This window comes from Dermacentor silvarum, chromosome 11 (assembly GCF_013339745.2).
Source record: "Dermacentor silvarum isolate Dsil-2018 chromosome 11, BIME_Dsil_1.4, whole genome shotgun sequence".
Classification (NCBI taxonomy): domain Eukaryota; kingdom Metazoa; phylum Arthropoda; class Arachnida; order Ixodida; family Ixodidae; genus Dermacentor; species Dermacentor silvarum.
The window spans coordinates 111,215,167-111,227,851 of NC_051164.1; the positions used below are offsets into that span (position 1 = coordinate 111,215,167).

Sequence of the window (12,685 nt, forward strand, 5' to 3'; positions counted from 1 at the left end):
TAGGAAGGAAGGCAATCACCCTTGAACGTTAATTTCACACAACGTGTCTTGCCAAGACGGCCAACGTGCACAATACCGTTGCTCTCACTTGCTGGTTTTATGAGCACTGGAAGGTCTGTGTCAGGGATCTCAATGTCAATGTCATAAATGACTCCTGCAATGATGGTACCATCCGCTGGGACAATGGATCGAACCCTTATGTTGCCCAGCTGCGTTATACGCTGCAGAGGGCTCAGCGCACTCGTGGTCATCACGTCGACGGCTAAGATGTTTTTCCGCGTGTTTATCCTCACATCCTTGATCTCGTTTGGTACAGTGTTCTCAAGAAACAAAGACAGTGCTTGCCTGTTGAGGACGCGCAGATTGTCTGTCGAGTGCTCTGGCACAAACAGGACGGTATGAGGCCATCGTTGAGGTGCAGTTTTTACGGTGAACGAACTTGACACCGAAGATGCATTGACGATCCTTCGCTTGGCTTTACGGTGCAAGACAGGTTCAAAGCCGTCTTGCGATGACTCGTCAGCAGATGCGGAGTACAGTTCAGTATCCTCGCTGTCGCTAGATGTATTTCCGCGCTTCCTCGAAGCGATTCCCGTTGATGAACCGGAACCGGACGGGGCCTCGGGAGGTTGCACAGCCATCACCGCGAGATGTGGTGATGGCCAAAATGTGTGAATGTACATGAATCCACAATGAATCCACAATGAATCCACAATGTACATGAATCCACAATGTGTGAATGTGAATCCACATCCAAAATGTGGATGTGGTGAGAAAGGCCAAAATGTGTGAAAGTATTGCGACATCCGAGGTACCGCACCGACTTCAACGATGCCACAGCATTGGTGCAACATTGAATAAAAAGAAAGTGTGTTAAGGAAGTGGTTGGCACTAATTTTACTCGTTAGGAATGAAAATTTCCTGGACAAGGAAGATCAAAATGAGTTTCCAAGAATAATTTGTCTAACAATATAAACTGATTTAGTGTTGCTCTTAAGCGTCTATTCAATCACTCTTAAGCAATTACGATCCAATTAGGCGAAGCAAAACTGCAGAACCGTCGTGAGCACTGCACTGTTTACATTAAAGTAACTTTAAACTCATCAGTTGATAAAGTAAAGCAACCAATGCCCACTTCGTGCTCTATGCATTTTTGTGGGGTCTACGAGTATTCTCAACTGGCGCGTGCCTTCTATTCGCCTATGCGACATCGACGAATTTTCAAGCTCTCAAGAGGGCCGTTGTGGGGCGCGCTGAGGTGCGCGAAGCACACAACCGGATTTTGCTACAGCGAAAATCCGGAGACCACTCAGCACATCCTAACGAAATGCGAAGGTATTCGCCCAGTGAGACGAGTAGGTAAAACGTACACCTTCCCGAAGCGCTTGGATTTAAAGTGGACGGAAGCAACAACCGGTCAGCAGTCGAGATAAGCTAGAGACGTTTGGAGTATTGGTGAAAAAAGAAGCAGAGAAGAGATTGACACGACCGGATCTGTTGCAAGCATAGGTAGCAGTACAAGGTAGAGAATTTTTGATGAAGAAAAACAAGACTACGGAGATGTATACAAAAATGCTAGAATGGCATGTAAAGCACACCTGAGTACCTCAAGCACGCTAGGTGACTCCGCCCCCCTTTCAAACGGGGTGCCAATAAATCATCATCATCATCATCAGCAGCAGCAGCAGCAGCGGCAGCAGCAGTCGTTAACGACCACACATGAGAAAAAAGCGGACAAAGCGCAGCACATGAAAGGCGTAATGCGAAAACACCCATGTACTTAGATGTAGGTGCACGTTAAAGAACCCAGGTGGCCCAATTTCCGGAGTCCACCACTACGGCGTGCCTCATAATCAGCTCGTGGTTTTGGCACGTAAAACCCCATAATTAACATGTATCAGAAAAGACAAAAAGAAAGAAACTGCACGTAAAGAAGTGCAGTACAGGATATTAAAGCAGAAAGGAGTAGGCGGTCGGGGTACCCCTCCAAGCTGTGGGTCGAAAGCAACTGCATATTTATCAACTCTTCGCAGGCATATATCTGGTTCACGTGTAGAGAAGTCATAATTGCACAAAATAAGACGACCACACAGGGACATTGGGTTCCTGTGTTCTTTTCACTATGTGGTGGGCGAGAATGTCATAGCAAAGTGTGCCGATCCCGGAGACAGTGTATGTCGCAATTAGCCGAATCAATGAAAATGTCAAAATGGCCACTACAGATTGTAAATAAAGTGTCCGGCAATGCGACGTGTCGCTACATTGCTTGAATGCTAATCGCATTAACGTCGATAGTCATCGGGGAGATGGATGCTGCCGGGAATTTTTTCCTATGCTGTGTTGGCGACCTCGCGAAGCATGAATGAAAGCAGTGCATTGGTGGAAGGCGGCTCAAACACGCATGCTCGTGCCAGCGAACACAACGTGAACGGCAATCGCCGCCAGATGTGCTAGGAGAACGGTCGAAGTCACGACGCTCACTGCCGCCAACACTCCGCCTTAACCCGGATACGGCTCCGGCTACGGCTGAATTGTTTTCCGTCTCTACGTGCGACCAAAGACTTCCTGCTCTCTGCTTCCCGCCTTGCACCCTGAGAACGTAACGAGACACGACCGCTCCCACATTCGCGCCGCAAGATAGCAAGGAGCCACGCCAGTATTGTCACGTGGCAATACCGAGGGGGAATTCCGGTGAGCGAACGATTTCGCTGCTGCCGTCAAGAATCGAGTTGCTGCCCTGCAGATTAATGCACGTAAACTCACGTAGTACGGCAGCTGCGACAGAAAAGGCCAGTCTCAGGCGAGCGTGATCGCGCCGCCGTGTGCGCTGACCTGCCTCTAAAATTAGATGAGATCGGGCGACGGTAGGGAGGAGGTTGTTGTGAGTCGGAACGACCAACCAGACCACTCACTCACTCACTCACTCACTCACTCACTCACTCACTCACTCACTCACTCACTCACTCACTCACTCACTCACTCACTCACTCACTCACTCACTAAAACAGCTCTACGTATAACGAGAGAAATACATACGTAACTCTTCTCAGGGATCTGGTAACGAAATAAAAAAAAATAGTTTCATCAACTACACTATAAAGAGTAATAAAGCGCCTATTTATTTAATGTGGTCACATTGGCTGCTTCACTGCAGAAATCGCTGTCAGAGCTAAGATGCGGAGAACCGCTGCTGCGCATCTTGTCAGCGCCAAGCTGCATTACAACTTGACGCTGACCGCTGTCCAGGGTCGCGGGAGCGATACAAAGCAAGCTCCAGTTGGGCGTCAAAGCACATAGAGAAGCCTGGTCACATCGATTATACCACTCTCCTCCAAAAAACTGTACTCGCATATGACATGGAGGCCTTCTTGCAAATGCGACTGAAGACCGTTTCCACTTGAACCAGAGTCCCAAGTGCGGAAGTCACCTTCATACATTGACGAGAGCACGGGGTAGCTTTCGGGCTAAAACTGAAATATCGCAATCGGGAAGGACAATACTACCAGTTAATAAGGGTAACTTGTTGGGCGAGTTGGCACACGTGGTTCTCAGCAGAGGAATGCGAGCGAACAGAATAGGAAAGAGGAAGACAAAACACGATGGAAGGCAAGGACTCAGTTCAAGGTACCTAAGGCGCTGTTCCCTGGGACGCCATGCTCTGATAACTGCTTTGCCTTTCATCATTACCAATCATATTTTTCTTGTCACTCATGAAGTGAAAGGTCCTTACATGGGCCGGCCACAAACATCGATATACTTAGCAGCACATGAGTGTGGCGTGCACCTGCCGTGGTGCCTAAATGATTATGGCGTTCTGGTGCTAAACATGATACCGCGGGTTCTACTGGTGACCATGACGACTTATTCGGATGGTAGCAGAAAGCAAAATCACTGGTACACCGTGCTTTCCCTGCACGCCTTTAGGTCCGTAATTTAAGACCGTATCAGGAACACCTCCTTCCCCACCGATATTTCCTAGCTTATGCTTTAAAAAATTATTTTCTGGTATTTTACGTGTCAAATCCTTACCCTATCGTACAGAGCCTTATACAATGAAGGCCGGGATCAAAACGTACTAAAATGGGTCAAAAGAATGCAGGTACCTCCAGGTATGAAGATTGATCTTTTTTTTTAATTACACACACGAACACTTTCAGTCGCAACTTTCTTAGAAGAACGGGGTTTTTAAATGCCATGGGAATCACACTGCTTAGATCTGATAATAAAGCTTTCCGTAGTGGGAGTCTCTGGATTGGTTTTGACCACTTGGGGTTCTTTAACGCACACGCAATGCACGGTATACTAGCGTTTTTGCATACCACCCCCTTCTAAATTCGGCCGCTGCGGCCGAGATCAAACCCGCGACTATGCTCAGCCGCGCAACACCACAGCCACTAAGCCACAGCGGAGGGTGAGCTCGTGCATTGAGACGTTAAATATCATTATGTATTATTTCCTTATCGGTATCTATCGCACAGATTTTTCGACGTCGATCTGCACGTAAAAGCAGTTTCGAACGCTTGCCTAGCACCGGCACGAACCAGCGCAAGGGTCACGAGGCCAGTGTATACCTTTCCCTTCTTTATATTTTCACTGCCTCCGATAACCCGAAACGAATCAGGAAAACGAAAGACCCAGACACTCACACGCGAGCACTCGTATCTGCCTGGCCTCCCCGAGTAAGCGATAGGAGTTCCGTTATCGTCTTTATTTCTCGTGTCGCAATTTTCCCGACAGAGTCACGTCGGAAGAGAGCAGTGGCCGAGGCGGAGGTGCCCTATTTCTCGTTTTGTCGAAAGGCAGGTTTCACTTAGGGTATAAGATGGAAGACGTTTTAAAGAGCGCGCAGCCAAATCGCTCTTTAGGGGGGAGGTGAGGTGTTATCACACACGTGCCCTAACACACTGGTGAGCTACTTAAACAACTTACGCATAATGTGCGATAATACACTGAATCGACGTCCGAGCTGATTAAAATGTTCTTTGCTGCAAAATACGCTCCCTCTTCGAGACTAAAGGCCGTGGTTCAAGTATATTGCCAAGGGCCTTAGTGCAGTTGCACAATGCTCTCAGCAAGAGAGAGACAGAGAGTGAGTTATTGTTAAGAGCAAGAACTAGTAGCATTTCATTTGCTGGGCTTTTGTTCCCCTTGCTCCAACGTTGAGTATATTGGGCTATAGAAAAGTACTTAGTTGAGGCCGACCTCTCATATTTTCTCTTATAATATATATATCAGTGAAGTAAAGAGTAACCGGAGCCGGTACAGAAGTAGTTCAAAAAATAGAAGCACGTAGGAAAAACATAACAAGACTTTACTGACGTTTCGAACTCTTGATGAAGGCCGGACCCCGGCCGAAACGTCAGTAAAGTCTTATGTTTTTCCTACGTGCTTCTACTTTTTGAACTATATATATATATATATATATATATATATATACCTCTTCTTTCTTCGGCATAAGGCGAGCTTTCAAACAGCACATACCCTATGCCTTTCTGTGTATGCGCATGAAACGGCGCTGCTGTTGCCCGCTCGATTACCACACATCGATTGCTCGTTGCGGTGGTAACTTCGATAAGACAGCGCAAATAGCTTTGTATTGTGACGGAGAAAACTTCGCCACCTGCTTATTAGATATACCGAAGCGCCCGTTCGTAGACAATCAGTTCGCCATGTCGTGCGATAGCGACTCTTTTGTTCAAGAGAGTACAACACGACCAAGTACAATTCCTTATCGGTGCCAAAGGTTACTCATCGGCTACGTCTTTCGGCTTGCAACCAAATGAAAAGAAAATTATCGCTGTACTTTTTAAAGAGAGCAATGCTGTTTGATTATTTCCGCAAGAAGTTTTTCGTCGCATAAGAATTTGCACTAATATCTTGATCAACAGACTGTTTAGAAAACGTTACTGTGCATGGCGTAAACGACATGAACACTCAAACCGTTCTGCCTAAACGCGACACCTCATCCTTGCCATTTGTACCGTGTTATCTTGGGGTCATTACGCTATAGCATTTCATTCGTGCAAGAGCACTTCATGGAGGTAATTGTGCAGATATAAAGAGTCAGACGAAGTACAACCGACCTTTCTAGACGGCTTTCATATATTACGAAAAAGCATTTGATTCAGTAGACACACCAGCAGTCATGGAGGCGCTGCGTAATCAAGGAGTACAGGAAGCGTACGTGAATATCCTACCAACTATAAATAAAACCTATCTTAGTCCTCCACGAGAAAAATACCAATCAAGAGTCAGCCAAGGAGACACAATCTCCAATGTTATTCACTGCATGCTTAGAAGTGTTCACGCTACTGACTGGGACGGAGTCGGAGTGAGGATCAACGGCGAATACCTCAGCAACTTCAGCAATGCTGGGAATGAATTGCAACAAATGATTGAGGACCTTATCCAAGAAAGTGTAAGAGTAGCGTTGAAGATTAATATGCAGAAGACAAAGATAATGTTCAGTAACCTGGCAAGAGGAATTCATGACTGGCAGTCAGCATCCAGTATCTGTGAGAGGCTACGTTTATCAGGGTCAATTACTCAAATGGAATCCTCATCATGAGAGGGAAATTTATAGAAGAATAAAATAAGTTGTAACGCATATGACAGGCATTACGAAATCATGACCGGAATCTTACCATTATCTTTGAAAATGTAAGAGTAAAAACATCGCATTCTACCGGTTCTAAGATATGGGGCAAAAACTTGGAGGTTAACAAAGAAGCTCGAGAACAAGTCAAGGACTGCACAAAGAGCTTTGGGAAGAAAATTGTTAGGCGCGAAAGACAGCAGTGTGGATCAGAGAGCAAACAGCAGTAGCCAATATTTTAGTTGATATTAAGAGAAAAGAAATGCAGTTGAACCGGCACTGTAATGCGTAGGGTAGATAACCGGTGAACCATTAGAGTTATAGAATGGTATCAAGGGAAGGAAGATTCAGTCGAGGATGACAGAGAATTGGGTGATGGGATGAAATTACACTTTCAGTCATAAATGGAATCAGCTAGCGGAAAAGCGTTATAAAGTCCGGAGGTCGAGAGAGAGAGAGAGAAAAAAAACACACATTAAGTATTATAGGCGATCACACAGGCCGGTGGATCTCGAAAAGTACAGTAATGTTGCGCGGCCTTCTGATGTGATAATGAGTCGCGTCGACGTTGCATAAATGCAGAAATATCTCTCTGGAAAGCCGCCTGTGATCCAAATGGCTCAGCACAGCGCAGAGTGAACGCTTCATTACACTGTACTGTGGGCACTGGCACAGGACATGCCGGTTAGTTTACCCGTCACAGCAGTGACTACAGGCTGCGGAGTCGGCCATGATCATGCGGAACGCGCTGACATGATTGATAAGGTTTACCACCGCAAAGCAGCATAGGGGCGCCGTGGTGGAGGACTCCGTAATAATCTTGACTGCTCGGCATTTGCTAAAGCGTGACCAAACCACGACACGTGAGCGTTTTCTTGCGTTTCGCCCGTCGGAAAGTTGCGCTGTTGCTGGAAATCGAACACTCGATGTCGTACTCAGCAAAGTACTGTACTTCGATTCAGCATCACGGATAACGGGCGTTTTCTACGAAGCACGTACAAGCACTTAAAGACGAGTTTGCGAGTATACCTGATAAACGATAAGAGTTGCCAGCCTGTTTTCCGGTTTCGCCCGGCATAGCAATCCTTATTTTTGCTCGTTTGTTTTTTAATATACTGATGTGTACAAGATTTTGGCGCCATTAATTGGTGCCCGCTGCACATAGAAATACATCCAATGAAACCACAGGAATGAAAAACATCACATTAAAACACACTTAAAGATTTCTTTCTTTCTTTATTTCATTATATCTATGCTACCGATTCAATCATTTAACCGGCACGTATTTTTTTTTTTTTTTTGGATTTGCTATCCTTCTAGCTCTATTGAAGAATTACGTCACAGGAACACTTATGAAGTGAACAAAGCGAATAAAGGGCTTATAAACATGGAAACTGAGTACAGTAAGCTTCTGTGCTTTAAAAAAAAAAAAAGAAATTAATACTGCAGTGGTTGTGTGTCTTGGGGTGTCCTGAACTGATTCGATGTGATGATGTGACGATGCGTCAAATAAATAAAAGGCAGGGCACGATTTATATACCGGCTCTTTATAGAGGTAGCCCCGATGGATGATGATGATCCTCTCTTATGGGTCGTACCAAATAAATGGGATAGGCCAACACACGCAACGTCCCGTGATCGTCGTCTTTGTTAGTGCAAGGAGTCGGTTCGTAATTATATGCTATAATGTCGTTCTCTAGTACTAAGCTAGCTGGTAAAAAAAAAAAAAGTCCCTAAAAGTATTCCGGTTGACAGGTGCATGAAATGTGAGTGTATGTTCGACAACAGGTATCTAGCATGGTCTGGTATTTAACATGGTCCCCTTTCTCTATCCCCCCCCACACACACACACATCCCTTCCCTCTATAGATGGCTTGCACTGACGTCATTGTAGCCGCCATGTTGGTGCACCGACACGATGATAAGATGGGTCCGTAACGTCACGTGAAAACTTTCAATAAGATGGACGCCATGTTGGTGCCCCAAAATGGTGATAAGGTGGGTGCGTGACGTCACGTGAAAGCTATCAATTAGTGTATGTCGCTACGAAGGTGGCAGTCCTACACCACCCTGAAGCAATGAGCGTGAAAAGAAAACGAACACACGGAACACCAACGCGTAACCAATTCCCAGCACACGACTGTGTGTTCTCTGTCTTCCTTCTATGTCTGTATCTTCTATATCTACATCTCTATGGGCACCGTTCTCTGTTCAGATGGCGCTACGACATTTGATGTTTCGCCCCAGTATTGCCGACGCCGGCCGCTAGAGAGGCGATTTAAATGATACGCCATTCCGAACGACAACGGCTTCCTTATCGTCGCTCGTTTGAGAGGCATGCCCTGCGCTTTGACGATATCAAGCTCACAATTGTTCCCGCTGCTCATATCGCTTGCGAACGCGTGCTATCATATGCAGAGCATGCGCACTTTGATATTTTCGCAACTCGGATAGTCTTCTTTCGTGATAAGCGATCGAAAGTATCACCGGGAATGTATACAGAGTCTCTCCAGTTTTGCTGGTTTTGACACTGGCCGTCCCAAAGCTTCACTTGTAGTGGCTAATAGATCGCGCGCAAACTGCAATGCACGGTGCCTATATCTCGCGTGAGTTCCAGTGCTGTTAAATGGAACACCCCTGCTCGCGCATTACGACACTCTACTTCACTGCAGCCTTTAATGCCCACAGTTCCATGGGAATGCACAGAAATGCTTGAATAGAGATGTAAGCGTGTTTTCCAAAGCACTCGGACAAAACACGCTTATGGCGGAGTGTGCGAAGAACTAAAACGTGGGCGTTGCATGGTTTCACTTAACTGACCGAGTATGGCTGGGGTGCGCCAATGCTGCAGCGGGCACAAATGCTGCACCGCGAACCGTGAGACAGCGTTTTCGGTGAACGGTCTCGCAAGGCCACTTCTACGTACACGTAGTCGGTGTTCAGTACTCTAGGACTTACGCGTTCGAATCGACGTGCCGTCGCATCTTCCTAGGCTGAGCGCACTTGCGGTTCGCTGATCAATACTTCGCACAAGAAACGAACCGCGCGCGCGGAACAGCTGTACGCGAGATGCCGCGCGAGACAGGAGTCCTTGCCAGACGATTACAGCCGCCAATGCATGCCCATCCGTCTTTCCATCCGCTATTCATTTTGTTTTTTCATTTGTTTTTTAAGTGCACACGTGTCTACAAGATAGTGAGTGAAGAAGCCGGTGGCAGCAAACAACGTCGTATTCACGCGGAACGCACCCAGCGCTGCTTTTGTGAGCGGCCCTCGCTGACGCAGATAAGCTGAGGTTCGCGCACAGCCGCGCGTTGACAGAGAGGGGAGGGGGGTGCTGCTGAGAGAGGAGCGTCATTTCGTTCCGCTCAAATGCCACACGGCGCGCTTCAGGCGCTGCCATGTTTACACGGGCACATCTCCGAGTTGCAACGCTGATCTCGACGCGAGCTCGTAGCGCCGTGATACGTCGCGCACGGATGAACTACAGGTGACGCCGCCGCCGCCGCCTCCGGACTCGCACACGGGGGCATTCCCGCCTGACGGACCGGGGTTCGCTGCCCTTTCCTGACCACGCTCGCCTGTTCGCGCTTTTTGCCCTCTCCCGCTACACTGTGTTCTTCTCGAGTGAGAGAGAAGAGTCGTCACCTTTGCAACTTTTGAGCCTTCAGCGCCGGCTGACAATGAGCGTATCCCGTGGCAAAATGAACGAGGACCCAGGAAGTGTGAGGCTCGTGAGTGTTCTTGGAGGATTTTTATTCGTTTTTTTTATTGTCATCATTTTCCTTTCCCTTGAATGGCCCAGCTGAGTAATAAATGGAAGAGTCGGAGAGGTCAGGGGACAGACGCCAAACCGTCGACAATTAGGGGTCATGTCACATGGCGTTCAAGTAGACAGTAATAAATACACTTTCTAAATAATAATTGCGACAGGCGACATTACTATATAGCAGCACTCTATATTACACAAATCGAACAACTAAGTGCAGAAAAGCGAGCAGCACTGGAGTGTCTTTATTATTTTTTCCAACTATTGATACTTTGAGAGGTCCCTTTCTTCGCTTGGTTGCTGTCTCCGATGGCAATTGACCAAACGGAACTGCAATGTGCGAGTGCGCTTGATTGAATATTTGCGTAAAACCATGTATGTAGGTACACGCTGTGCACTCATCATTTCCGACAAGCCCTTGCAGCACATCATTTTCCAGGTCTTGACAGGGCTCCGCTACGAGTCTTTTGAAAACACAGGGGCATACGTGAAACATGTGTCGCAAGTCAAATTGTTTGTTTGTTTGTTTGTTTGTTTGTTTGTTTGTTTGTTTGTTTGTTTGTTTGTTTGTTTGTTTGTTCGCATGAATACCAGCTGGAGCGATGGTAGTGCGCGACAGTTTACGACAAGCTATGGAATTAGGTAGCTTCTTACCATCGGCACTTTTGTCTCCTCGTAGACCAGACTTGGGCATGACTGTATGTGATACTCTGGCTAGCTACTAAGCTTCATTGTACTATAACTCGGCATTTTAACTTTCCGATCCCGTTGTTCACTGATTTGGTGAATCACTTCATTGCGAGTGGTGTATTCACTCACTTTATTATTTTATTTACGTTGACACTAACTTCGTAACATCTTCTTTGTCGCTTTCTTTTTCCCGAAAATTTTAGATTTTGTTCACTTTCTTGTTCCAAGTTATTCTAGCTCGTATCTTGAAGCTTTCAGCGCATTTGTGGTGATGGTTGTTTATCTTCATGCTCTCGTAGGTAGGTAGGTGAAAACTTTATTTTTTGTCCGGCAAGTTAATAGGGTGGGATTCATCCTGCCTAGGCGTCTGCCACGAGCCCAAGGGCTCGTGGCAAGAAACTTTCAGTTAAGTTAACGAAAGCGCTCTTTTTTTTTTCGTTAAGCCAGACCCGTTATACCACTCGTATAAGCATTCTACATTGCACACACTATCGCGACTTGAGTGCTTGGTTTATTCATTTGGCGATAATGGAAATACTGCCAATTTTCTTTGGCAGCTTTTCAACAGCCGAGTGTGAAATGTTCTCGAGCTTGAAAACATTTCAGGGCACAATTCTGTGTTTATAAGTACTGTTTCAAGTGTTCCTGCTCCAGAATGATCATTATCTTTTATTTATTTATTTATTTATTTATTTATTTATTTATTTATTTATTTATTTATTTATTTATTTACAATACTGCCAGTCTCTACTGAGACCACAGCATGTAGGCACTATATATGTGTACATATACAAAGAACGCTCATCGAAAAATAGAAGGCTATTTTTCTTTCTTCTGTGCATCGCTTGATTTTTGTCTTCTAACTTCATAAAATAATTGTAGAAAGGCCCGTGGCACAACTTACCACCATTTTCAGTCAGTCGAGCAATCATTGAACATATATTTAGTCCAAGTTATTTGTAAAACACTCCAATTGTATTAGCAGGCGAAGTGATTGAAAATGTCTTACCATCAAATGTCGTTTTTGACCAAGTTAAATTCGGCTCACTCCCATTGAAAATCTCCTATACTGTGACATTCCCCGTCCTTCTGCTGGGCCAACGCATGTTATAAAAGGCAGAGTGTGATCATCATCAAACAGAATTATTTATGACTTGAAAATATGTTTAATTAACGGCTTTCTTAATTATTTACAACTTGGTTCAAATGTTTTCCAAAACTGAGCGTTTGTTCTCTACTCAATTCTTTTATTGCGATAGCAATTATATGGACACTCAAAATCAGATTTCTGCCGTCGGCGTCGCCGTCGGCGTCGCCGTGAGGTTCCGTATGACGTCAATGGAGATTAAATCGTCGCCGCGCGCCGAACGCTGTATGTGCGAGTGAAAGGGCGCGAGGGGCGCGCGCTTTCACGGGGAGTGAACGTACGGCGGAGAACAAACGCGCGTTCTGCGCCGCCCTCGCTTAAGGGCTGCAGAAGTAGGCGTCTCTTTCCTCCTTTACAATCACCATATATGTAGAGCAAACGCGCCTTCTTCCGACGCGCGAGAGGCCGTGGGGGAGGGGAGGGAAGGGAGGCGACGTTTAGCTGCGGCACCAAGTGCCTATTTATATCAGAGGCTCCGGCAACA

At 46.1% G+C, this 12,685-nt stretch overlaps 2 protein-coding genes across 3 annotated transcripts in view; one reads left to right on the forward strand and one right to left on the reverse strand.

The window, feature by feature from the left end:
• The window catches only part of LOC119433267 (equilibrative nucleoside transporter 1), an 82,267-nt gene extending 72,566 nt beyond the window's left edge, over positions 1–9,701 (reverse strand). Inside the window, exon 1 of the mRNA XM_037700417.2 lies at positions 9,554–9,701. The gene's annotated coding sequence lies outside the window, so the exon portion shown is untranslated. The remainder of the gene's footprint in view (positions 1–9,553) is intronic.
• The window catches only part of LOC119433501 (excitatory amino acid transporter 3), a 62,359-nt gene that overhangs the window by 14,627 nt on the left and 35,047 nt on the right, over positions 1–12,685 (forward strand). The window contains exon 1 of one of the 2 annotated variants that reach the window (XM_037700738.2): positions 9,983–10,329. The exons of the other annotated variant lie outside the window; for it this stretch is intronic. Coding sequence (XP_037556666.1) covers positions 10,279–10,329 — 51 coding nt within the window. The 5' untranslated portion in view covers positions 9,983–10,278. Of the gene's footprint in view, positions 1–9,982; positions 10,330–12,685 lie in introns of those variants that run through there. 2 annotated transcript variants of the gene reach the window in all.